Source organism: Callorhinus ursinus, unplaced genomic scaffold, assembly GCF_003265705.2.
Source record: "Callorhinus ursinus isolate GAN/ISIS: 27379988/994484 unplaced genomic scaffold, GSC_fseal_2.0 scaffold13, whole genome shotgun sequence".
NCBI lineage: Eukaryota > Metazoa > Chordata > Mammalia > Carnivora > Otariidae > Callorhinus > Callorhinus ursinus.
The window spans coordinates 36,321,534-36,349,225 of NW_027397075.1; the positions used below are offsets into that span (position 1 = coordinate 36,321,534).

At 42.0% G+C, this 27,692-nt stretch overlaps 1 protein-coding gene across 6 annotated transcripts in view; it reads left to right on the forward strand.

Annotated features, from left to right (window-relative positions):
- RASAL2 (RAS protein activator like 2) overlaps nucleotides 1-27,558 on the forward strand; it is a 356,954-nt gene extending 329,396 nt beyond the window's left edge. For 2 of the 6 annotated variants that reach the window (XM_025877489.2, XM_025877487.2), the window contains exons 12-18: nucleotides 791-992; nucleotides 3,095-3,294; nucleotides 4,070-4,931; nucleotides 12,986-13,120; nucleotides 14,823-15,025; nucleotides 16,258-16,345; nucleotides 21,715-27,558. In XM_025877489.2, coding sequence (XP_025733274.1) covers nucleotides 791-992; nucleotides 3,095-3,294; nucleotides 4,070-4,931; nucleotides 12,986-13,120; nucleotides 14,823-15,025; nucleotides 16,258-16,345; nucleotides 21,715-21,879 — 1,855 coding nt within the window. In that variant the 3' untranslated portion in view covers nucleotides 21,880-27,558. Of the gene's footprint in view, nucleotides 1-790; nucleotides 993-3,094; nucleotides 3,295-4,069; nucleotides 4,932-12,985; nucleotides 13,121-14,822; nucleotides 15,026-16,257; nucleotides 16,346-19,323; nucleotides 19,355-21,714 lie in introns of all 6 variants that reach the window. The other 4 variants (XM_025877491.2, XM_025877488.2, XM_073900062.1 and 1 more) reach the window with 3 other exon arrangements.
- The last annotated feature ends 134 nt before the right edge of the window (nucleotides 27,559-27,692 follow it).

Sequence of the window (27,692 nt, forward strand, 5' to 3'; positions counted from 1 at the left end):
TTCTAAAAAGACAAGATTCTCTATTAGCAGTGTGTTGAAGGAAAAAATTAGAACTTCAGTGAGACATTGTTTTCTAGTATAAATAGTGGCTTTTTAGAAGTGCACTATTTTAACTTTGTGTATCCTATTTAAGAGCCAGCACAGAAGTAGACATATTTACCCATATTTGAGTTAATTCTGGTAAAAATTATTTCTAGTTTATTTTGGAAGAAGTTTTCTGGGCTTAAGCAAGGCCCTGAAGATACCTAGAATTTAGAGACAAAGAAGAGAAGTTCTTCTATAACGAAACTAGCATGAGCAAAGGCTTAGAGAAGCAGCATATATTTGGGGGACTCTGAAGAAGCTAGCAATATTGAAGGTTTATACTGATGAGCATTTGGTAGGCAAATGAAGGTTATTTACAGAGAGCTTTAAATACCGGGAAAAAAGAGGTTTAGCTTTAGCCGACAGAGAATAGAAAGCTATGCAAAGTTTTTGAGTTTTACATCAGTATTAAGAAAGTATGTTTTAGCATTTATCACTTACAGATTATAAATTAGTCACTTACCTCCCCAACTTAAAAACAAAAAATTGGGCACATGATGAGATGAGCACTGGGTGTTACATGCAAGTGATGAATCATTGAACACTACATCTAAAACTAATGATGTACTCTATGTTGGCTAATGGAATTTAAATTTAAAAAATTAAATTAAAAAATAAATAAAAAATTTAAAGCTCAGTGTAAAGTCAACTCAAACATCTCTTTTCCTGACTATGTCCTTTCCCATTTTCTCTCCCTCTACTTCAGATTTGGTAACAAAGAAGAATACATGGCATTCATGAATGATTTTTTAGAGCATGAATGGGGTGGAATGAAGCGCTTTCTTTTGGAGATCTCTAATCCAGACACCATCTCAAACACCCCAGGCTTTGATGGTTACATTGATCTGGGCCGAGAGCTTTCAGTTTTGCATTCCTTACTGTGGGAAGTAGTTTCCCAACTTGATAAGGTAAAGTAGGTTGGAAGCATAATGGGAGATGGAAGTTAGAGAACCTGAATATACCTGAATTCTGGAGAGTATCCGCAGAGTGACAGTATTCATGCTTTCTGCTAGTTGAAAGCAACCTTTTGTGCTAGAAGTCTGGGAGTAAATAGTTATCAATTCCGAGTAAAATATGTGCCCTGCAAACCAAAAATTCTAGAAGGCCGTGAAATTATTAACATATATTTTTAATTATCTGAATTAATGGAGTATATATTTCTATAAATATATGTATGGAACATTATATATAACATGTCTTAAAACTTGCCTAGAAACTAACATCAAACATTGCTAAGTGCAGATTTATTCATGTATAGCAGGATGAGGTGATGAAACCTCTTAGGATAATTCTAACAAAAGTGTGGACTTAGAAAAATGCTGAGATTATTGTGTTTAATTAGTTTTACTCACGAGACTCTTTTATTATGCAAGTCAGAGGGTTCAGTATAACTATTAGTACTACTGAGTTACGTGGGATCTGAAAATTCTGATGTTTTCTTTCTCTACAGATATGAATTTAAAAAACAAAATACTTTTAATCATTTATTTTCTGAGTATAAGCTAAGAATTACATATTAATAACTAAATATATACCATGCCAATCATTTTCTTCCTTCTGGAATTTTTCAAAGAGAAATAGAATTTGTAATGGAAAGTAGTCTTAGACTTTAGCTAGGTTTATCATAATAATTATTTATTGATGTTTTTGTTTGCTACAGGTACTTCATAAATAGGTGTGGTGGTATGTTAGAATAACTTCAAAAGACAAATCTTTTCACATTTTTTGTGATAAGAATGTATTTGTTTTCCTCCATTTTCCTATTATCCTTAACAATGTTGTACCAATAAAATGGGGGGAGTAAGACTTATTAGTAAAGACCACTTTCCCGAGGCAATGTAAATGGTAGGGTGTCCTACTGTTTGTAAAATAATAAACTGTTTTGTATTCTTGAGGACCCCTTCTTCGCTTGTAGAAATGCTAGCTAGACTTTGAGTTGCAGCTGTACTGAGGATAAATTCCTTGAATATGAATCATGGCTCAGGAAAGTTGAGCAAGTAAAGGCTATTCTTTGGGTAGCATTTGACTGGCCACTCTACCCATCTGAGCGGAGTTGAAGAGTCTCAGTTGTGGAGAAGACACAGGAGACCCAGAAGCAGCCATGTAAAGCTGTCCTAGAGTTAAGGAGTTGTGTAAGACTCCATGAGAATAAGAATTCCCTAAAGAAGAAAATGATTGAGATGGATAAAGCCAATACTAAAAAGTGACTCTTTGTCAAGTAACCGCATGAGTGGGATGCGGATACAGTAATTTTGTGAAATAGACCTGGTTGATTTAGGATCAAGGCCTTCTTAACAGGCTTTGCTAAGTAAACATGCCTTCTCCTTTTTCATCTGTGTTTGGTCCTGGGAACCAGGAGTGAATCTTAGACACATCCCATAGAGAGAGTTTACCTGATATTGCTGCTTAAAAAAAGATTGTCTTGCTGATGCAAACCCAGTTGACAATAAGTCAGAGTTCCCAAAAGTAAATGGGATAGTGGATGGCAATATCAACTGTGTGCCCTGCAGTGCTCCAGACCCCTGAATGCAACACCTTCTTGTATGTTGGCATGCATTTCTTTTCTCACACGATGCCTTTTCTTTGGAAGTTCCATCACACTAGCCAATCCTCTGGTCTTGAAGTCCTTTGGTTAGAAGGTGTTTGGTTCTTCCCCTACACACACCCCCCCCACCTTGATCTACTAGCCTCCCAAAGATTTAGTTTGCTTTGCATGCCTATTTTAGTTGGAATGGCAATAGTTTGGTTGTTTTGAGCATGTCTTTTAATTTTTATTTGCATAATCCTAATTTCTATTTCCTTTCTTTCCTCGATGTCTGCTGCACCTTGTTTCGCCTCCTCCATTCATCTCGACGCCATGGTTCTGCTGCTCCATAACAATGCATTATGAACTTGCCACTCCCATATGCAAACACCTACCCTTCCCTCCAACCTACACCCCTCCATCAATGGGCATCGTTGTCCCAAAAACAATCCTTGGTGGATGTCACAATGCTTATTATCCAATTAGGGTGAAAATTCCTTCCTACAGGCGACCGTGGCAAAATTGGGACCTCTCCCTCGAGTTCTTGCTGATATTACCAAGTCTCTGACTAATCCTACACCAATACAACAGCAACTGAGACGCTTCACTGAGCATAACTCCAGTCCAAATGTCAGTGGAAGCCTCTCCTCTGGGCTGCAGAAAATATTTGAAGACCCCACTGACAGGTATGAAAGAATTGAAACTGTTGTCTCAGAGAGAGATAATGCTTAGGGATTTGGCAAAAATCTACTTAACTTATTTGTTGAATTTACAACCTGAAAGTCATGATCAATTAGAAAGAATCATCTGGCCTGAGATAATCCAATTGTTTATCATAATAATACACAAGATCTAGGATACTTATTTTCTAGAATGATATTGTAGAGTTATATTCAACAAACATAAAAAAAACCTAAGTCCACCTTAATGGGGGAAGATTAAGGACTCCATGAAATTTATATTTTCATATATTGTAGCACTCAAAAATCTAGAGAACCTCAGTTAATGTCATTTGAACTGTGTTGACAGGATAGGTAGATACAATGTTGATGCTTAGACTGACCCTCTTTTCTAGATTGGCAAGACTTGGGCCTTTAGCAGGGACCCTTTGGTTGTACACACAGCACTGCTCCCTCCTCTTGAAGGTTTAGACAGAACCCATTAACGATGAATTGGAATACCTCGGGAGGGTTTAAAAACTAACTAGGAAATGACTGGAATTCTAGTAAAAATCGAAGACAATGATGGAGTGGTATACACAATGTTATTCCCCACCTTTGGAGAGAAACTAAAAATGTTGGATTTTTAAGAATTGTAACGATGAAATCTGAGTTTAGAAACCAACATAAGTATCCACATTGGGCCTGTGAGCCTTCAGAAATGTTCATATGCCTTGGATTGAGAAATCTTAACTATTTTGAATTTGCCTCCAGAGTAATTAAGGGTCCTCTTTTTCCACAGTGATTTGCATAAGCTAAAATCTCCAAGCCAGGACAACACAGATAGCTATTTCAGAGGGAAAACATTATTACTGGTTCAGCAAGCCTCCTCCCAGAGCATGACTTACTCTGAAAAGGATGAAAAGGAAAGTAGTCTTCCTAACGGTCGGAGCATCTCCCTCATGGACCTTCAGGACCCTCACGCTGCTCAAGTGGAGCATGCGTCTGTCATGCTTGATGTGCCTATGCGCTTAACTGGAAGCCAGCTTTCCATCACCCAGGTGGCCAGCATCAAACAACTGCGAGAAACCCAGAGCACTCCCCAGAGTGCACCCCAAGTGAGAAGGCCCCTGCACCCAGCCTTGAACCAGCCAGGCAGCCTCCAGCCCTTGTCATTCCAGAACCCTGTCTATCACCTCAATAACCCAATTCCAGCAATGCCAAAGGCCTCTGTGGATTCCAGTTTGGAGAATCTAAGCACTGCCAGTTCCAGAAGCCAAAGTAACAGCGAAGATTTCAAACTCAGCGGGCCCAGCAATAGCAGCATGGAAGATTTCACCAAACGCAGCACCCAGAGTGAGGATTTCTCGAGGCGGCACACTGTGCCGGACAGACACATACCTCTTGCTCTGCCGCGGCAGAACAGTACCGGGCAGGCCCCCATCCGGAAGATGGACCAGGCTGGGTTAGGTGCCCGAGCCAAAGCCCCACCGTCCCTGCCACACAGCGCTTCCTTACGGAGCACGGGGAGCATGTCGGTGGCATCTGCAGCGCTGGTGGCCGAACCTGTGCAAAACGGGAGCCGGTCCCGGCAGCAGTCCTCCTCCTCTAGGGAGAGCCCCGTGCCCAAAGTGAGAGCGATCCAGAGACAACAGACACAGCAGGTAGGGGCGAGGGCTGGAGGGGTCTGGCTTCCACTGGTCCAGCTGGTTCTTTGTATAGAAATCACTAGGAAATCCAATTGCTAGCAGCATTTCCACTGAAAAATAGTTTCTGCAACTTTGAAATGGAAAGAGGAAGTGAAAAGTCTGGGAGGCTTCTGGTGAGGTGAGGCAGCAGCACATAGCTTGACTCATTCCCCTCAGGAGACTGACAGCCACGCAGAGGGCTTTTCCTTCTCTTCAAGCAGCTGAGCTGCTACCTGGGTTTGCACTGAGAACAGGTCAGTGTTGAATGAATAATTAGAACACATGAGCTACGAAACCTATAAGCCAGATCAACTAGAATGTATTTGGGGAATCTGGACATTAATCATCCTTAATTTTTTTTTTCCCTTAAGTTTCCAGAATAAACTTTGGCATTCTGAGCCAAGCGTTTAATGTAATTGCTCTCTACTCCATTCCCCACCTCCCTCTGAACATAACAAGTCTCATGTGCCTTTTCCTGGAAATGACTAGAAAAATAAACAACTGAACACCTCTAAAGGCAAGGTAAAGGAGAGAGGGAACGGATAGAAACACAGGTGGTGGACAAATACGCTAACCATTTACAAATCCCTTCTGTTTGCATTGGTAAGCCCAGCTAGTGTCACAGCCAATCTTAAGATTTCTGGACTTTTCTTCTTGACACATAAAAAGTTCTCCCAAGAATTTAGTTATTCATGGCTTCCCTACATACTACATTTTGAGGCACCAATACATATTTTGCTTTTGGGAACAAACTAATAACCTGAGCAATACATGTATATGTATATGTATACATTTAATATCTTTCATCTAAAAAAGATTTTTCTCCTTTGTATTTACTGACCTTTTTTTGAAACCTAATCATACTTTATAAGTAGTAGGGAGCTTTGTGATTGAAAGAGTTCTATAACAGATCCTTTTGTCAGCAAAACCACTGGTCAGAGGAGACTACAATAAAACCCCAAGTGTATCTTTTTAATGTATTTGGCTTTTTGTATAGGTAAGGCATTTACTGATTTGGCTGCTTCTGCCTCCATTCTGCTGTAATCAGAGGCCTTGCCCCTAGTTTGATAGTTATTGTTTTAAAAAAATTTAGCACACTGATAGAATCCTGGGATGCAGAAGCAGAGGAAAGAGATGAAAAGCACGACTAACTTAAGCAGATTCCTGCAGCCGACTTCCTGAGCAGAACCTCCTAGTTGGTCATTCTTTCTGGAGAAATTTCCAGAGAAATTCCTTCAGTCTTAAATTTTTCATTTTCGTTTTGTTTATATTTCCCCAATTCATTTGATTTTTTAAAGATTTATTTATTTTAGAGAGAGTGAGCATGAGCGGGGCGGGGGAGAGGGAGAGGGAGAATCCTTGAGCACACTCCCCGCTGAGCACAGAGCACAACACAGGGCTCAGTCCCAGGACCCTGAGACCATGACCTGAGCCGAAACCAAGAGTTGGCCACTTAACCCATTGAACCACCTGGGCACTCCCCCCAATTCACTTTTGATTCAATAAGCTTTTTCATTTAAAGAAAAGGAAAGAAGATTACATATAATGAAAATGCTTATGCATACTCATATCTTTCATATGTATGTCCTCTAATATCAATATATTTAATTTGTCAGAAGGTGGTCATTCACACCTTATCATGATCATTTCCACACAATGCTCTTATGCTAGCTTCGTGTTGAGATCAACTACTTCCAGAGAATCGAAGTGTTTATTGAGAGGAGAAAGGAAAGATAAGTAATTTTAGAGATGAAGTACTGTGTGGAGGCCGACATCCGCTGGTGGGGGGGTTTGTAGCATGGGGTCCCTGAGGATGGGATGGGGAGTAGAGAAGAATATTGGATTGGCAGAGAGGGACGGGACAGCAGAAAGGGCCCTCCAGCCTGCTTTTCAAAAGCTGACTCGGGCCCAGCCCTGGACAGAAAAGAGGAATGCTAACCCATTCCCCTGTATCATGTAGTCCTCAGTTCCCAGGGCCTGAGACTCAGACTGATGGTTTATAAATATTACAGATTACACAGCCTTCTGTGGGACCATCTGGAACCAATTGTCATTTATAATATTTAGGTGTAGGAAAATCTAGCACCTGTCACACAAGCAGTCAGTACATGTTTCTGTGGGTGAATAGAAGGCCGTCTGGAGAGACGGGAGGCAGGAAACGCATACAGTCTACGAACAACTGATTTAAAAATGTTTTGTGCCACAAGCCATCAATGAATTGGGGTATGTCTATGTTACATTGGTGCGAAGTGAGGCACAGAGTGAGATGGCCTAGTGCGGCTCTGTATATTCATCTTTGTTTATGCCTTGGCTGGTAATGCACCATCATATCAGTTCAAGCATAAATCACTGTATTTTTATTGCTCAAGTTTCTGGTTTCTCTACATGGGCTTTTTCTATGCAGATGGTTTATTCTTTCAAAACTTATGTTGTTATTTTTTATGCCTTATCTTCTGGTTTCTTGCTTTTCTCCTCTCACTCCCATAAAGCCTCTGAATTTCTATATAATCAGCACATTTTTGGCAAATTCCTTTGCATATTGTAATTGCAAATTGTGTTGGGGAATTCTTCTCTCCCCAAAACTAGAGGATTTCTTTGTGGGGATTGTTCTGTAGGCGTCTGTAATTATCGGTGGCTTTGTCCCATGCAATTCCATCTGTATCTTAGCACAAAGGAGTGCCCATTGTTGGCGGCATGACTGGCTTCGGTCTTCATATACGTACTGAGTGGGAAGGAAATAAAATCCTAGTGAAACAATCTACAGGAAAGAGAGGGGTTTTTTGGGGGGGTGGTTTGTTTGTCTTTTTTTTTTTTTTTTCAGGAAACTGCCTTCAAATTTTTTTACCCTTTTCAGCTTTATTTGGATTTTTCCCCCCCTCATTTTCCTCCATTTTGTTTTTCATGTATCATGTGCTATCTATGTATAATAGACTGTACTTACAGTGTATGTGTTCGGATATAGTGTGTTACGGAACCGTAAAAATTCAAATTTGAAGAGCCTTTTAAAATAAAAAATTCAAATTTGGGGCTCCGGGGTGGCTCAGTCGTTAAGCGTCTGCCTTCAGCTCAGGTCATGATCCCAGGGTCCTGGGATCGAGCCCCACATCGGGCTCCCTGCTGCGCAGGAAGCCTGCTTCTCCCTCTCCCTCTCCTACTCCCTCTGCTTGTGTTTCCTCTCTCACTGTTTCTCTCTCTGTCAAATAAACAAATAAAATCGTAAAAAAATAAATAAAATAAAATAAAAAATTCAAATTGGACAGTTCTGTTGGAAGGATGCTGCCACTATCACGTGGGGATGTGTTGAACCATCTCCTAACCAGCCTCTTCAGGGACCCTCAGAGTTGACTTCTTTAGTCAGCCCTCTCTTGGTGTTGACAGCAGAAGTGCTCCTCACTCCGAGAACCAGACTGTTTCAGATTTGGAGAAGCTGAAATCAACAAGCCTTATTTATAGCTAGTAAATACTAGCACGTAAGGGGGACTGGCCTGTTCTCCATTGTCCTCAGCGTAGCCAGGCTCTGACTGATGACAGGATCGGAGAAACTGCTGTCTCAGGCCCTTTTGCCCTAAAGCATTAGTATTTTTCCCAGAGAAACCCTAGACAGCTTTATCTCAAAGCAGAGATATTCCAAGTAGGAATTCCTCCTGCTTTTCTTTTTGTCTTTTTCATCCTTCCTTTTCTTTAATGATCCACCGTTGAAAGCCAGTGGATATAAATACTTTTCCTAAGGCTATAGCTAAGCAAAATGGGATTTGAAGCCCTTGCCCAACCTCTTTTCCCAATCTCTTTGACTGTAAACCAGAGATAATAGATTTTGCTATCTGTGATAATGCCTAAATAATAACTAAATAACTACTAATAAAAACTAGAGATAATCAATTTTGTTATCTATAATAATGCCTAAATAATAATTAAATAACTACTACTAATGAAAACTAGAGATAATAAATTTTGCTATCTTTGCCAGCTTGTAAAGGAGATGGAGCAATCATTGAGGAAAAGCCTTTGATGCACTTCCAAAGGATTAGAGGAAAAACATATAGTATCTTTCTCTTAGTAATACAGTATACTTTAGTAATAAATTCTAAAGAGAACCAGAGTATTAATAAATGAATATTTTATTGAGCACCTATTGTGCAATTACATTGCTACCATTCAAAAATAAACTGTATAAAATGGTGCCATGCATCAAGGATTGACCATCTAATTTGGAAATAAGACCAGCACACATAAAACCGGGGAGTATGTCAGAGGGGGAGACGAACCATGAGAGATGATGGACTCTGAAAAACAAACTGAGGGTTCTAGAGGGAAGGGGGGTGGGGGATGGGTTAGCCTGGTGATGGGTATTGAGGAGGGCACGTTCTGCATGGAGCACTGGGTGTTATGAACAAACAATGAATCATGGAACACTGCATCAAAAACTAATGATGTAATATATGGTGATTAACATAACAATAAAAAAAATTTAAAAAAAAACCAATAGAAAAAAAAAAAAGGAAGAGACAGTATATAGTTTTCTAAATAAAGAAACCAAAAAAAAACCCTCTATTTTAACTATTTTTTATTTGTTCAATATTACTTTTCTGTTCTTTATGATGTTGTAAAGATTTTGCCATGAATACAAGGAATAGTTAATATTTTTTCAAAGTTATTGACCGCCTACAATATGCCATGCAGTGTGCTCGGATATATTAGGAAGTGGTTGAAAATCAGATTCAACCAATAAAATAGGAATAGACCCAAATGTCCAATTCCATCACACACTGTCTTATAATTCATTGGACATTGTTAGTCCTTCTGAAGATATGGTAGCTACCACCATCACCAGTGGAATGAACCAAGTCTTGTTTTTACAGCTTCTCACTTAACAGTCAAAGCCTAGATTGTGCTAAGGAGTCATCACTGTTGTTTTAATATGCTTTAAGGGGCTAAGATCTCTCCTTAGTGTGTTTTAGGAATATCTTTAGTGTGCAGTGCATTTATAGGTACTCAATAAATAGCTACCCCATGACAGATCACAGGGAAAGAAAGTCCATTCATGCAACATCTTGTTAACTGTATAAAGCAGAAAGCTATTGAATTAGCTGCCTTGAAGTAATAAATTCCAAACAGTAAAGTTGTTACTAGTTTTGGTACCTGCTTTATCTCAAACCACTACTGAATGATAGAAAATCCTGGTTTCACAGAAAAGCAGCTTTTCTGTGCCCTATGTGCTAACGTGATAAGATTGTAAAATTTAAAAAGGATTTGTCTCCTTTAAATAGTGGCTTTCTATTAATTTTTTAAAACTCAGAATCACATTCTTTTGTCTTCCAGGTGTACATATATCAAATAAAAACCTAAACCTCTTGTAAAACTATTTTTCTCTGCCAATGCTGAAGCAAATTTTTGTGCTCTGCTTTTAGAATCCAGTAGGGGGAGAACGTGTGTGTGTGTGTGTGTGTGTGTGTGTGTGTGTGTGTGTGTGTGTAAAGTACCTTGCCATTTACAAAATGCTTTTACATGCTGACTCATTTGTTTCTCATAATAACTTTTTTTTTTAAAGATTTTATTTATTTATTTGACAAAGAGAGAGAGAGATAGCAAGAGCAGGAACACAAGCAGGGGGAGTGGGAGAGAGAGAAGCAGGTTTCCCTCCGAGCAGGGAGCCTGATGCGGGGCTCGATCCCAGGACCCTGGGATCATGACCTGAGCCGAAGGCAGACGCTTAACAACTGAGCCACCCAGGCGCCCTCTCATAATAACTTCTGATGTGGATAATTATTACCTTCCTTTATAGATGATACTCTATCCTATAGGCCAGTGTTTCCAAAGTTTGATACTCAAAATTATTTAAGTATGCAAGATGTTTATTTAATTACGTAATTATTTTAACATGTATTAGAAAAATATATAACTGTTAATATTAAAATATATTTATAAATATATATATAACCTCAAACTCATGATTGTACTGATGTTATTGCTTAGCATAAGGACTCAGCTAACAGGAAAAAGTTGTTTTAAAGGGATAAGTAATATATCAGTGATGATGTGGTTATGACAAGAATAATAAAGTGATACACAAATGAATGAAGTATACAACATACCTAGATACCGGAGTGGAGATGGAAATAGACTTTTAAGAACTGAAGATCTTGGAATTTAAGACATGTTTATATGTTTCTTGACACAGTGGAGAAAATGGCTTTAAAGGAGGAACTTCTAGAAGTCCATTAACAATTGCTTTGCTTATGTTTGCCTCTGGCATGATGCCACTTTTTATTGATACCTATCTCTAATCTGTTTGCAAATCAGTCAAACCAGGTTCTGCTTCAGACCTTTAAGAACCACCCTCCTATGACTTGTGTATGTGTATTTTGTAGAGTTTCTCCCAACCAGTATTTTTCATCTAGTCTTTCTAAATTGCAAAGTCATCAAAAAAAACCTTCTTTTAAAATAGCTATCTAGAGAGAGTTTAACTGGATTCTATTTCAGAATGACATAAAGATAATCTTAAGGTAGATATAGCTCTGCATGGGAGAGAAAATTCCCTCCAATTATGAGATTACACAGTGCTGGTCCTCAAAATAGAAATCTATTTTAATTCTAAAAAGGCTAACTCAGGGGCAGCTGGGTAGCTCAGTGAAGCGTCTGCCTTGGGCTCAGTGCCTGCCAATCCCCCTGCTTGTGCATGTGCACTCTCGCTCGCTCTCGCACTCTCTCTCTGTCAGATAAATAAAATCTTTTAAAATAAATAAATAAATAGGCGAACTCACATACAATGCTGTGTTCTCTCTTTCTTTCCCTCCCAGCCTCTCTCGTTCTATCTCTCTCACAAGCACACCAGAGAAAAATAATTTGTTTTATATTCCTAGTATCATTTGTAGAGAAAGCATTAATGTTCAATAGCTTAATATAAATTATAATATCCAATTCCAGTTTTCTAAACATAAACATAAACATAAACATAACATCCAAGCTCTGTAGTTTCCGAAGGACTTTCACATACATAATTCACATATCTTATTCCGTCCCTTCAACTCTCTGAATCAGGATAGGTATGTCGGTGATGGTGGTGATATCCCTAATCAGTAGATTAAGAAAAGAGTATTGAAGAGATTAAGGGATAGTTTAAGTGGCAGGGTCACTCCTTTTTTTTTTTTTTTAATTTTATTTATTTATTAGAGAGAGAGAACACGAGCCGGGGGTGGAGCAGAGGGAGAAACAGACTTCCCGCTGAGCAGAGAGCCCAATGTGGGACTCTATCCCAAGACCCAGAGATCATGACCTGAGCTAAAGTCAGAGGCTCAACTGACTGAGCCACCCAGGCACCCCAGGGTTGCTACTTACGGCCAGAATTCTTATCACTCTGTATATCAATATTGGAAAAGGACAATTTATCTGGCTATCCTAACTGGATCGAAATATCCCTTAAACTAATCCAATATCTATTGTTTTGATCCTGTATTCATCAAGAAACTGTCTGGTCTAAAATATAGACTTCTGAGTGGTCTTCATCCATCAAGAAGTCAGCACTCTGTAAAAATGAGCAGTGTCACTTGTTTTTTTCTCTTTGTCTAAATGATTAATGTGAAAATTATGGACTTGGCATTCTGATAAATAAACGGGTACCCTGTGAGTTTGTTTAGCATTAATCAGTTTGTTGGTTCCTGATCGTCTCTGGGTTACACAGCCATTTCCTCAGCTGAGCAGTCAACCATCAAGTCAGGCCTTTTCTCTCGTTCTTACCATCACTGACATTTACTGGTAATTGGACCACTGGACTAATGAACAATTTTAAGGCCTTGGCTTTCTTTTCTTGATGATAAGAATTTTCGTGATGCATAGGAATTTCTATTCAGAATAGTTAATTCTTATACAAGTAGATATTCTCATTCCTCACCCCCAGCCCTGTCTTTAATAAAATATTACTTAGAACTGAGAGTATTTATTGGGTCACAGTTTTGTCCTCCAAGAATAACTCTGTTTGAGAAACCGAACTAGTGAGCTGTTTGGGGATGTGCTAATAAGTGTTTCTGATGCAGGTGCAGTCCCCTGTGGACTCTGCCACAATGTCCCCAGTAGAGAGGACAGCAGCCTGGGTGCTGAACAATGGGCAGTATGAAGAGGATGTGGAAGAGACTGAGCAAAATCAAGATGAATCCAAGCATGCTGAGAAGGTAGAACTAACTAGCCTGTCTTTGTTAACTTCTTCCACCCACAGGGATAGTCCACCAGAATGGTAGTCTAGCCAACATGATCTCTTCCCCTCCCCGGTTTCAACTCCACCTCTCATGTTATCCAGCGTATACACATCTGTATATAACAAATCAGTAGTGTCTCTGTGCGAAAATATGCAGAAATGTCTGTTAGGCTAGGGTGGGAGGATTAATTTTCTTTTCACATAAGTTACCTTAATTTGGAGACATTCTGCTATTCATTTCCAGTCATTGAAGGGGAATGTTGTTTCTATAAACTGGTTGTTAGTCTTCAACCAAGGCCAAATTTATCCTTGGACTAGACTTCTTTCCCAGATCTTGTTTAATGATTTTGTCTTTTTTTTTTTTTTTTTTTTTTTTTTTGCCTTTTTCCTTTTTTCCTTTTTGCCTTTACTGGATAAAGAACTTCTAGCTCTATATTGATTTTAAACAGATATTATCTATTTCTGTTTTGTTTTAAAGAAAAGTTGACGTAGAAAAAGGGTTATCACATAAGAGGCTTGACAGCATATATGGCAGTCTCTCACTTAATTACAACCACACAACTAGTCCTGCTTACTTAGCAACATGATCCTAAAATATGCTTCCTGATGCAGTCTGCCTTTTTAAACTGTCGTGAAAATTGTCATCTTTGACCTTCTGGATAAAGAATGTAGTTTAGGATCATGATATTGGGTAAGCAGAAGCTAACTGCCTGATTGTCAATTAAATGGGATATTCTGTGAATATAGCTTGCATTTTACCGTACAGATTTATCATGAATTACTAATGAATTTAAGTAGACCATATGCAAGAAAGCTTATTGCTTCTCACCTCACCTAGAAATGTGACGTTCCAGTGTACTCACACCCCAGCTACTGCACTGTCAGTACGAGAAAGGGCTGGGGTTCTCTAAAGCTTTAGTGAGAATTTGTTATATAAAGCTTTAGTTTATATATATTTATATAAAGCTTTAGTGAGAAAACAGACATACATGTTCCATCCGGCAGAACCAAATTGAGCCGATGAACCACATCATGAAAAGGGGCCAAGAGGCAGTATTAATCAGCCCTGGAGAATATGTAGGCCTTTTGCTTAGTGCTTGTGACCTGAATATTTTACCCCTGTATAGTTGGGGAGAAAGCAGCAATAGCTTACTTTGCCACCAGATTCTATTTATTGAGTTAGTAGCGTAACAGTATAGAAAATCCGCTTGTTCTCTAAAGGGCTGATTCTAGTAGAATGAAAGAATGAGGGTCTGACGAGCCAGAACGTGTCAGAGAGCCTCCAGTATAGGTGACGGTACACAAGTCTTTTCTCTGGTAGACAACTGGCTTTGGCCTTATTTTAAGTGATTTATCAGGCTTCTAAGTACTTGATCTTTTTTTTTCCCTGCCCCCATTTGATACAGATTGGATGTAGCTTGCAGCAACTGGTAGTTAATGTGGAAAGAGATACATAACATATAGATTCGAAATGCCAAGTTCAGATTAAAAATGTGATTTTAGGGGGAGAGAGGACAGAGCTCCTTTACCATTTATGCCTTTTGATCGTTTTTAAGAATATTAGCAGCACACGGAATGGCAGCTCAGACAGCATCCAACCACCTTGATTTCGAAAACCAACATAACTCCAGTTCCCCCCCACCCCCCGCCTTGTCTTTGATGCCTCTCTTCTGCTCTAGTATGAGCAGGAAATTACGAAGCTGAAGGAGCGCCTGCGAGTGTCCAGCCGGCGGCTGGAGGAATATGAACGCCGCTTGCTGGTGCAGGAACAGCAGATGCAGAAGCTGCTGCTGGAATACAAAGCCAGGCTGGAGGACAGCGAGGAGCGCCTGCGCAGGCAGCAGGAGGAGAAGGACAGCCAGATGAAGAGCATCATCAGCAGGTCAGAGCTTCAGCTGGTGGTGGATGTGGGCCAGTTAGGGGCACAAAGAGATCGGAAGATGATCCAAAGAATCCTGAAGTCATGGCGGCAAAAGCCACTTCAGTTCTGCATATGCTCTGTGGGACTTCGTACGGATGTGATGCATGACCGTATCTCTTAACATTTTCTAAGTGTGAGACCTTCCTACCCTTCCTTTGAAGACAGAGGTAGTCGGTTTTTCTTTCATCATAATAATTAGAAAAAACGAAAATGTAGCGACTCACTTGAAAGGTCTTAGTATTCAATGTCCAGGATTCCCTTAGGCCTTCATGGGTCTTGAGACGTGGAAGGGCAGCAGCAACGGGTATCTTCAGAGCCAGAGAACTGAGGGAGGGAGAGTGCCGAGAAGTCCAGGGAGTCTCCGGGAGGGGTCGGTTCTACCAAGCACTTGCATAGCACTCACCCTGGGCCGGGCACTTTTGTTAAGCACTTTACAAATAATAATTGGTTTAATCTGTCCATAAAGATGTGTTTAATGCCAACCTCTGAGGCAGGCGTTATTCTCATTTTACAAATCAAGAAACAGGCTCCAAAGCCATGAAGTCCCCTGCCCGAGGTCACTTGGCAGAGCAGCCAGGATTGAAGCCAGGGAGTCAGGCTCCAGAGCCCAGGCTCAGAACCACCGTGCTTCACTCCTGTCAGATGCTACCGAGGGGTCAAGCAAAATGAAGACAGAAAAGCTTGGTCGTTTCAGAAGTATGGAGGGAATTAGCAGTCTTGGAGCCGTTTCATGGAGTTGAACGTCCATGGGTTAAGATGCAAGTGGCACCAGAGAGAGAAAGTAGGCCGCCTAAGTGTAGTCCCCTCTGAGAAACTCAGCCGTGCAGGGAGAGAGGGACGGCTGTCCCCGGGGAACTTGAGAATGAGAGGGGGGGTCATTTGTTTTTTCCTGGGTGGTTTGCTAGTTTGCGATGAACTAAGCTGTGCCGGGGGAAGGATCTGACAGAGGAGAGGGAGGAAGCGATTCTGGGGACCCTGTCCCAGAGATGAAAATGCACGGGATCCAGTCACTGGCAGAGAGGTCAGCCTTGGATGGCTCCTTCCAAGGTGGGAGAGAAGAAAGCAAGCATGATCACGGACCTCTCACTGGGGAGGGGTGGAAATCTGGACTCTGCTGAGTTTGGGTGTCTTGTCCCCTACGTCAGCTGGCCTTTGACATATGTTCTCGATGTCTCCTTGCTGCCACGTTCTAGGCTGATGGCTGTGGAAGAGGAACTGAAGAAGGATCATGCTGAGATGCAAGCAGTTATTGATGCAAAGCAAAAAATAATCGATGCACAGGTGAGCAGGCCTTGAATCTAGTAGAAGGCACTTGTTTATAATGACTGTTCAATTTCCTGACTTCCGACCCTTCGGAAATGCCCAAGGCATGTACTGCAAAAATGGGTCATTGGGAAGTTCTCAGCATTACCTTTTGAAGATTAAAAGAGTCTCTATGTGACCTGTATTACTTTTCCTTTCTTTGACTGGTGACAAGTCTGTTAACCCAGCAAAGTATTAGCGTGCTTAGAGCAGTTGCTTGACAAATCTCAACCTAGTGCATGATGGGGTTTCCTTCTTTCCTTATGGAAAGGAGGGCATTCTCTAAGGGGGTAACTGTGAAAAGTACACCGCATGTGTCTGGCTTGTGACCTCCACTGCCCATCGCTTGGCTGTGATGTTCACGGTCTTGTTAGTCACGTCCACTGTGCCATTGACCTCTAGCCCCACAGACGAGTGGAACTATAGGGGAAAGACAGGGTTGTGGCAGGTACCTTTCCTTCCTATTCTTTCGGTGCAGGGTTTGGCAGGGATGCTTGGGATTTGCTTGGCTGCCCTCCTTCATTGGCACTGTGCTTAGAGAGCCTCTTGGTTTTGATGAAATCAGAACCTGGGCCTCTGCTCGTTGTAGCTTACACCTGTGACACTAATGGCAGGATGACTGCCAAGAGCACCTCACAGGGCACATCAGTGATCAGAGCCAATCCAGGCGGCAGGAAACATTGCGGATTTGGTGTCATTTTATCATTGCAAAATATGGTTGTATTTCTTAGAGTGAAATAAATAACAAAAGGCAGGTGCGGTTTTGTTAGTAGCTGGTCTAGCCACCGAATGTATCCCCTTCCTAGAGACAACCAACCCACACGGGTTTGCATTTCTCACCCTTAAAGACCTTATCATATCCCCAAGCTATGGAATAAAAATGGGAGCAAGGACTTTATCAGGGACCTTCTCCACATAGGTGACCCTCTGTGTCGGAGCCCCTGGGATTATTAAGCATGCACTTAACACCCCCTATCTGGTTTCCTGACAGGGTTAATGTGGGATGGGGTTTATTTTTCAAAGGAGGTGGGAGGGAGGCTGAAAGCAGAGTCGTGCAAGGAGGCTTCCTGGGCCCGATGCTCCACAGACACACCCACCTTGTAGGCCAGTGTGAGCTGTGACACTCTCGTCAGCGTAGCTACTGGAATATTTTGGACTCTGTAGTTTCTGGATATTTGGACCTCATAAGAATCAGAAGAAAGGTCTGCTGTAATGATCTGACTTGGTCCTTTTTTTAAACCTTTCTGGGTGTCCCCAAGGTGGGTGAGGGAGGGGCAGTGGACACAAGGCCATCTTGCCGTACATACTATAAAAAATTCATCCCAGAGCCTTCAGAGAGATGACCTGAATACAGAAAGCAGCTTAGTCAGGAAAACCACTGTTAATAAGTTTTCACTGGTGGGTTTTCAGTGTGACAGAAGGATGCAGGAAGAGTCCTATTAATAATCACACCAGGAGAGATTTTGGTTCTGCTGAGATAAAACAGACCATTTTCATAATTCCAGCTGTTCTAAAACTGTGTCAGTCTTGAGCAGAGGAAGCTTGGGTGTGTCACAGTGGTGGCTCTGGGCACAGAGCATTTCCCTCTTCATGGCTGCCTGCAGGACAGCCTTATTAGCTTCTAGCCGGTTCTACCCCCTCCCGTCCCCTATTTTGACATCGAGGGCCAGATGACTGGGTGTGAAGCTGGAGTCAGGCATGGACGGTGAGCACAAGGAAGGGAGCAGGATCTATCAGGCCTCAAAAGCTCTGGAAAGTAAGGACCATCTGTCAGTTAACCAGGAGGGTGTTGCTGTTCAGGGACGGGTGAAATGTGATCCTCAGAGCATTAGTCAGCATCAGCTTGTGGTTTGGCTAAACTAGATGTTTTGGGTCCATACCTCAAGGCAGTGGTTTTCAAATGCTTTGATTGTGGACTATTTTGGTCAAACCAGAGGGACCTTCCATAGGTCACTTTCCAACTGCTCGTACTGAGCACCACCAGCAAGGACCACTTTCAGCTCAGGGATGAAATCACACTGAGGTTGGCTGAATATAGTAAATTACCTTGTCAGACACGGGCATTAATGTACAGTAAGCTTTCTACCAGAGGCCCACCAGGGATCCCTGAAGAATACTTGGAGAATTCACTGGACCACATTTTGAAAAACAGTGTACGGTGTATAGCACAAATCATAAACACTAAAGCTAACTTTAAAAAAAAAAAATTATAACCTCCAATTCCAGCTGTTGTCTTACTGATACATTCAAGTCTTATTATAGCAAAAGACTTTGAACATCTTGGGGCAGCCTTTGTAATGAATAACTTTTTATATCAGAGCCTGTCCTTTGTCGGGATCAGTCTTACATCCTAAGTGTCTGATGGAGCAGAGCAGTCCTTCTGGCTCATTTAATAGAATGCACACATGTTTGGGGTGAAAGCTTCCCAGTGAGGTAGCCCAGCCTTTTAGGTCTCTGGCATCTTCCTTGGTGCCACTGGTAGTGGAAAATATTTCTCATGTGAATACGGTTTGCTTTCCTTATATTCGAGCTGAGCCCAGCATTTCCCAAAGCACTGAAGGCCTGGTGCCCAGTGAACTGGTTTTCATCTGTGCCAGCAGTCCTGCGCCCCTCTGGGCAAGGCTTGTTGCTGAGGTCAGCCTGTCCGTCTCCTGCACTTTATGCCGTGAGGCCCGGCCTGGGTCAGCCACCATCTAACTGCACTGCAGGACGATGAGCATTGCACTGGCCAGGCCAGAACCAGCTGTCTTGGACCTTGTAACGCAGCCATGGGGATCCTGGTGATGGAACTAAGGGGATCTTTTCTGAAGCATCAGACCAGGGACTGTGCCACTCTCACCCCCCCAGGATCTCTCCATGTGACTCAGATGGAGAACAGAGAAGGGCTTCCTCCTCTGAGAAGCAAGCAGCTGCCTAGTTACTGTTGCAAGTGATATCTCCGCTGTGTTAAATTACAGGTCATAAATGGAGATGAGATTATTCAAACAGGCAAGTAAACCCAGTCCGTTCTGTAGCTGAGCAGTCCCAGCCCTGGTCCGGGACACCGGCCTCCTACCCATTCCAGCTCCTACAGCCCCCACCCTGGAAAGCCTTCCTGTCAGGCGTGGATTGCTTTGCCTGTCAACCCAAGCGGAATCAAAATGTCAGAGCATCTTTGTCAACTGACCTTGACTTTCAAAAGTCCCTATTTGATGATTTTTCTTTTACTTTTTGTTTTATTTTGAGATGTTGGCCGTGGGGGGAATTACAAAAGGGGATTTGTCCACTTGGAAACTTTCAGCTGTTCAGCAGGGGGGTTATTTGGCTTCAGCTGTTACTCTTGTAGGAAATAAATAATTGCAATCATTCTTAGCCTTCTTTTTGACCCTTTAAGAATCAAATAACTTTTTACAAATGCCTAAAAAAATTTTGGGGGGGTGGGGTAAACCTGAAGAATCCTACTTTCCTTCTTATTGGGGCCTTATAATTTATCCTAATATTGAAATTTCTTTTTTAATCATTTCAGGATATTAACAGTTACTCTGTTCAGAGACCATTCTTAACCAGAGGGGGAAACATCGTATTTGGCCCCCCACTCCTTGTTTCCTGGTAACCACTGCCCAGTCCTTACCTCCTGGCTTTTTAAAGATCTAGACTCGTTATCCCAATAAACTCCATTGGCTATGATTTTTTTAATTACGATTTTTTTAAGCCTCACAGATCTTTCTTTCATTGAGTTTTGCCTACCCTCAAAATGAGTTACCCTCCCAAAATAAAAAGCATCTTATACTAGATGAATGCTTACCTAATAATGCTGATTTTATGTATCTTACCACCTGAGACTTCCATCAGAGAAAAGGAGAACATTTTTTTAATGCCAGTAACAAGGGTCTTTTTTCATACTTTTGAAACCCCCAGCCCTGCTGCCCCGCCCCACCCCCAGAGTAGGAGATTAAAGGGCAGCATTTACTTGATGCTGTTGTCTGTAATGCTTTTGCCTCCAGCATCCCCCAGGGCAGTGGAGGGCAGTGGTCCTCCCTCCTCCGGCCCCCTCCTGGCGGCGCGTTGCTGGGAGCACCCCGACATGGCCCTGGGGGGCTGCTGCCCGCTATCGAGGAGCAGCATCCAACCCTCAGCCCTTCCTGCCCTCTCTGCACCTCCCCGTGACCCGCCTTACCACGCTTTTCCCCGGGGTAAATTCAGACACTCCAGGGGAGGAAAGCTGCTTTTGGCTTTGGGGCTTGTTCCTCACATGTTTTTTTTTTCTTTCTAATTTCATGAACATAAGTAAAGACCACCCCCCCTCAGCGTTAGCCTCTTTTCTGAAAAGTGACAACTTCATGTTGGAAAGGTTCTGGAATGATCTCCCTACCTGCTGAAACTAAGATTAGGGTTTCTCTCCTAATCTTTGTGAGACTGATAATATTTTGACGGGATGATTTCTTTTCTTAGATGAGCGTACTTTCCTTTAGATTGCCATATTTTGATGGGGTCGGGGTGGCCCTTTTTTCTCTCTTGGTTTTTTGTTTTGTTGTGTTTTTTTTTTTCTTTTTCGTGTATGTGTAATTCAACAATCTTTGGTTCCAAAATATTGATCCTAAGACATTTTTTTTTTTCCCCCAGAGACTCAAAAGGAAAATGAAAGCAATCTCCTTATTGGGTAGCTTTCCTGGAGTAACTCTGAGCTGGAATGAGTCGAGGAGCTTGTGTTCTCTGTTTGTTTTCATGTGTTATGTTTCTGGCATCCCCTTTCGGCCACATCTCCCTTCCCATATTCAAATGACCCCTTGGTCTGAGCTTCTGGCTGCTTTTTCCCCTCTTGCTGTTGCATCCTCACTTTGTTGGTGACTAGAAACTGCCACCATGTATTGTTGTAATTTTGAGCACAATGTGAATTCTCTCCAAATGTGACTGATGTGTCCTCTTGAGGGGCCGAGAACCCATAGAGCACATGCACTTCTCCTCTGTGAAATGAAACCTCTGGTGCTTCTTTCTTTGCCACCTGATTTCTGTGTTTTAATTTTGACCCAAAGCACTTAATACTGTAAGGCAGCTTGACACCCCTGTTGCACAGTCTGAAGTAACACCTGGTGTCTTGTTCACATCATCCTAGCGTCCCAAGGGATTATTAATAACCAGTCCTGCTGTGCTGAAAGGAAAAAAGAGAGAGAAAAGAAACACAGATGCACTGGGCTCAGGGGAAGCTGAGCCTGAGTAGGGTGCAGAAAGAGGCAGAGACGTTCCATTTGTCTGGGAAGCATCATGCATACTGCTGTTTGATAGAAAGCATTAGAACAGTCATTCAGTGGAGCATTACCATGTGGTTTCCTGCATGTGGCCTGAATAAAGCCCCGATTGGTGTGTTGCAGGAAAAGCGGATCGTGTCCCTGGATTCAGCCAACACCAGACTGATGAGCGCGCTGACGCAAGTGAAGGAGCGGTACAACATGCAGGTCCGCAATGGCATCTCCCCCACCAACCCCACCAAGCTTTCCATCACGGAGAATGGTGAATTCAAAAACAGCAGCTGCTGACGGCCTTTGTGACCACACAGACTGTGGGAGGAGACAGAAGGAAATGTCCCCGCTCTCCTGGCCCCAGCCCTCTCCCTGACCCCCCCAGGTTTACAGAATGTTGCTATTTCCGAACAGCAGAGTGGCGAGACACTCTTGAATGAAGAAAGGAACCTTGTCTTTCAGGGCATAAGGCTAAGACTTCCAAGGTCGATGCTTTCCCCCCATGTCTCTATGTACATAGGGAACTTAGTTCTGGGCCATGTACAGAAAATACCACTGTAATATACCAAAAGGAAGTGAATAATGTAGATTACCTTTTTAATTATTACTATTTTTATTATTGTTTTCCTCTTGTTGAAAGCACTGCAGTTGTTAGAGGAGGAAAAAGTAGGAACGACATGTGAGTGAGAGATGAGCCCATGGGCTCGGTAGGTAGAGACCAAGTGTCTATTGGATAGAAGCACGTGGAGTGCAATAGGACATCGTCAGAATGAATTTTTCAGGGATTCATCTGCCAGTCTAAAAACCCCACTCCGGCCCCCTTGTCCATTAGGAGAACATGCAAATACCAAGAACCAACCAAAACAATTGATCCCATTGATCAACCGAGACTGGTTCTGAATGGACAGCTGATGTAATTTGGGAATACACTGTTTCAGAAGACACAGATAAGAGCTGTTGCATCAAAACTGGACTTTAGGAGTGGTTTCTATTGAACTGTTGATGTTCATTTCCTTCTGTCTAGAGCAGATGGGAATTTTCCATTTTAGATAGGGGGCTTTTTTTAACCCCAGTTGTAATAAAGGGTGTTCTTTTTCCTCTTTAGAGTTTACAGAACTATAAATATTTGTGTCTCTGCATACCATCTTCATCTTCACACACTCACTGCCCTTTCCAAACCCCTGGTGGGAGCAGTCTTCACCAACAGGGTTCACTCTCCCCTGGAGAGATTGTTCAAATATGCTGTCCATAATCCATCCAAAATAAACACCCTTTCTTCCACACAGAAAAGGGCTAACCATACCATAGCAGGAATCTCTGAATATTTCCTATTAAAAAAAAAAAAAAAAACTTTTCTATGTGTAACTTAACAATTTTTGTTTGGGATAAAGATTTTATCCATTGTACTAGTAAATCTCCGGGCAGGGTAATTTTATCTCAGTCTTTAGCTTTGAAATGGCTTCTTCTAATTCCCTCACTAAAATTTAGAAAGGAAATCCAGAAGTCATGATTCTGCTTATAAACAAAGAAAATTAAAAGTGCAAGGACCATGCATTCCAGTCATTACTCCCATGTTCTTCATAGATTTGGCAATAATCACTCCATTTCACCGACTGTCATCCTTGGCTTTATTGTAGGACAGAAACCGTCGTGGAAGCTAATTTACTTCCTTTTTTCCAGAGGTGTGAAATGTCATCTTGAATGCGAACTTGATTATCAGAAGTATGGAATGTTATGTGTTAAAACACATTATATATACAAATATATATACATATATACTCACACATATGTACATAAAACTGCACAAATAGGAAAAGTTCATGCCTTCTCTGCTGTCAGATATAACGTTAAAAGGGTTTTGAATCTCTTTAAGCAAGATCTAAGCAGCTCTTTATCCTGAGAAAGCAACAACATTTCTCAAATGTTAAGGATGTTTATTTTAAATTATAAACTTTAAGGAAATTTTTTAAAAAGAAAAGGAAAAAGGGAGAGGGAAAAAACAAAGACCCGAGGGAGCCCTATGCACGGAGTGAGTGTTTCTACTGAAGAGAGTATTATAAGGAAACAGGAGGACATTTATCGGGTCCTCTGCTGGGTGAGGCCCAGCCTCGACATCTGTGAATAGCCTCCCTCTCGAGGCACCCCTGGCTTTCGCTTGGACCTCTTGAGCCCTCCCCTCTTCCAGGTGGATCTCTGTGTTGGACCTTGCATCTCAGCAACCTTCTGATGGCCCCCAACCTTTTAAAACATTTCCGTTCATAATCTTCTCGTCTCTGCCGGTCAGAGCTGTAAATCAGGGCTATTCCTTCTACTTATCTGATCTACGGTTTTCGTGCCCTCGGATATTGGGCACTTGGTTCATTTCTTGACACCTGGCAGTTGTTTTACAAATTCTGACCTCCTCCCTCGAAGCTTAGGGCACACTGTGGTCAAAATCACTTTACTAGGAAAACAACTTTACTAATTCTGAAGGTGTGCCCTGTGTTGGCTTGGGCGGCGGTGGGGGGGTGGGGTGGGGAATGTAAATGTAGGTGTCCTCGTTTAGAGCTATTCTCAGCTCCAGTCCCTTTTAATCTGTTCTTTGTAAAGCCTTCCATTGTGCCGCAGAAAACCTGGTAAAAGAAGTGTCAGTCTCAGTGGCCTTAAGTATGTAACTCGGGAGATGTCTTGCATTGAGGTTTGCAAGTTCAAAGTGTTGGTTATGGATTACAGAGGGCTGATCAGCTTACCTATATTGGGGGTTTGAGAGAGACACAAAAAACCAAATGTGCGTGTGATGGCTTGATGGCTGCCTCCAGCTTGGAGGCATTGTGGGAGCCCCTTAGAGGGCTGCCTGCTCTGGAAGATTTAATGCCCAAAATGTTTGGAAACATGATGCAGCCCTCTCTTATCAGGTTATCTTGAATGAAGAGAAAAGAGTTAAAAAAAAAAAATCAGAAGTCAGCTAGAAGTTCAGATTGTTCAGAAGTTCAGAAATTTTCGATGATCCTTTGAGCCTGTTCCTATCCAAACATTTTTCTGAGTATTTCTTTAGAGAAGCTGTCATCTGTAGAACTTATTCCAAAAGATTTTTTAAGTATAGAAGACTGCAGCAAACAGCTGGTAATTTTTATGGAGGTATTGCTTAGTTCGGCTTTTCTTCAGCCCAGAAGACTCCATCTAGATGTTCGGCCAGAGGAGGGCCTGGTTGAGGTGAGGCGGGCGGGTGAAGATTGCCATGGCCGCACTCCCCCTTCAGCCACACATCCGCCACATTGCAGGCTGCCTCCGGGCTGCGGTCCGCTGGCATTTGGGGTTCAGGGGAAGTGCTTGTGAAGCACTCGTCTAAGCTGACAGCCAGGCTTGGCCATTGACAAGGACAATGTGGGTGGGATTTAGGAATTCAGGAAAGGGCTTCCATACTCCCTTTTTATATCACCGGAGCGACAGGCTTTCTGGGCCAAAGCAGAAGAAAGAGTGACATTTCCACCAGGTCCTCGAGTTCCCCAAGTCTCAACAACATAAGCCGAGACCTAGGAGATGGCATCCAGGTAACTAGAACAGACACTTGAGCGCCCACCGTGTCCCAGGCACCCTCACCGAGGAGCCATCGGGGTCCAGGGCAGCCCGTTCGTGAAGAGACTGTGGTAAAATGAGCTAATCATGCTTTCTTCGCTGTTTGTTGTCTTCACTCAGTATCTAGATGGTGACAAGTCGCTTTCTCTGATCTGCTCTGAGACCTTCCCTGTGATGGTGTTGGACAGTGAAGGAAAGAGTAAGAGTTTCTGTCTCCGACTGCTGTATGACCTTGAGAATTTGCTGGACTTTAAAAGTAGAGCTTTCCAGATCTTTGTCAACCTCAGCCTTTGTTCTTGGAGCTGTGGTTCTTTTGGCCCCTGGCTCTCACTCTGTCCTCAGAGGTGCCCCAGGTAGGGAGCAGTTCTTCTCCAGACGTCCCAGGGCAAGACCGTGGCCATCGAGTGAGTTTGCATTAGTATTTGCCTTCCACCGAGATTGAGTTCTAGTTAGCTCCAGTTTGGAGCTCCTGAGAAGGCTGGTTGTGGGGCTGAACTTGGGGAAGGAACCCCCTTCGGGATTCCCTAAGTCCCGTGTGACCTGGAGCTCTGGAAGATTTAATGCCCAAAATGTTTGGAAACATCTTAGGCAGGGAAACATTCTGGGCTGGACACCAGACTAGACTGGTCACTGGGCCTGGCCCAGCAGCTCCTGAGGCCGTGCCACCTCCTCAGCGCACTGTCAGCTACACCCACGGGGGCCGCCTTCTCCCACGGATTGTGGAAACCAAAAGGGCCTGCTTTCTCCATTCCCCTTTCCCTTCTCAAGTCGCGTGTGAAATCGCCTGCTTGCCCCAACAGTAAATCTTTGCCTTCCTACCCATTACCTGAGAGCCAAGAATTTGGGATACTTTGTTCTTATCAATGTGTCAATTGGAAGAACCTATTTTACTGTCTTTTAAAAGCAAGATATGTTGGGGTGTTGAATTTTTAAATAGAATCTCTTTCCATGTTCGAGTGATTGTTATTAGTTCTAGAAGCATCCCCTTGTTGTCATGACCCAGTTATGAATTCTCTTGAGTTTAGGAAAGAAAAAAGTGATGAAATTTGCATGAGACAGAATAAATATCTTATGAGGAGAGAAAGAACGTGAAGATAAATGATCCGAAAGGGGACAGCAGCCGTCTCAGTAGCCCAGAGGTTCGAGGAAACAGGATTTATATCCTTTGCCTGATCTTAAAATACATAGATAAGTGGAAAGGCCGTCTCTGGAGACAGCACATGCACAGCCACACAAAACACACAATTCCTAGGGCTTCCTTTTTCTGAATGTTAGTCCATCTTACAGAACAGTGATTCCCAGACTTTCTTGAGCTTTTTAGGTTTTGTGCTCTCATTTGTTAGATGTTATGACTGTGGTTCGTTCCTCTTTAAAATGTATGTACCATATGTGTTATATGTATATATAAGTTAAAGTGACTTGAAATTGATTTGGTCTGACATTGTCTCAAGAATCCTAGATATCGTCATTGATACCATGTGGCTCATAGAAAGAAAGCTGAATATCACTGATCTGAGAGTAAGTTCCAGAAAGAAGGAGCTTTGGTTCCTGGTCAGTTAATCCTCAGGTGTTTGAGAAACCAAGCCAGCAGGACTTGGCAAAGACAGCGAGCCACCCCAGGAAAGCAAAGTGGTCGTTCTGCCGGTGTCTCAGCCGGCGTTTTCATTTCCTACTCCTCTCTTCCTTTTCATTCAAATGCCCTCGTGTTCCACTGGGAAGTGTTTTCGTTTGGGACCTAAAACCAGGTTTATCTCTTGTTGTAAAACACAGAAGCTGTGTTTTAGGGGCCTCCATCATCTGTGGGAGGGGTTCAAATGTTGGCATATAAATATCGTATTTATGTCATTTCTAAACTCCCAAGGGAGAAATTTCAGTTCCCAGTTCACCAAAAGGTTAAAATACTAATTGACTCAATGACCACTAACCTGCAGAAAGGTAGAAATAAATAGTAAAGGTTAAATTTTGACTGGTGCTTAGATATTTCCTTGTGACATTAAAATTAACCCAAGCAGACAGCAGCACACTAACCTGAGTACACCTGTGAGGAATTTACCTTCTAAATTTGATTCTGTTTTTCATCTCCAGGGCCTTAATAAGAATGTGTTAATACACATGACTATTTTACAATGATAGCTCTAAATAATTTATTTTTTATTTCAAGAAAGAGAAATACACCTTAGAAAAACAAAACCCAAGATTTTATTTTATTTTTAAAGCCATATTTTTGTGCTGGTAGCACTTAGATCGTTCCATACATGAGATCCATATCTGCATTTCATTACCTGGGTTTGTTCTAAAGAAGATTTATTTTTGTTCTGTGAATAATTTTTGATGGTTCTTGTACATGTAGAGATACAGATACGTTTGAGGTCTTTTATTGATATTCCTACAAAGAATACAAATAAACTTTAACTTTAAACATTTCAGACTAAAGTTGCTAATGTATTTGACATATTTACTACCTTATTGCTAGCATGTATCTGGGTGAGTAGAACACTTGGAGAAAAACCAGAAAGGAAATGTATGCAGGAACATTCTTCTGAGGTTATATTTTT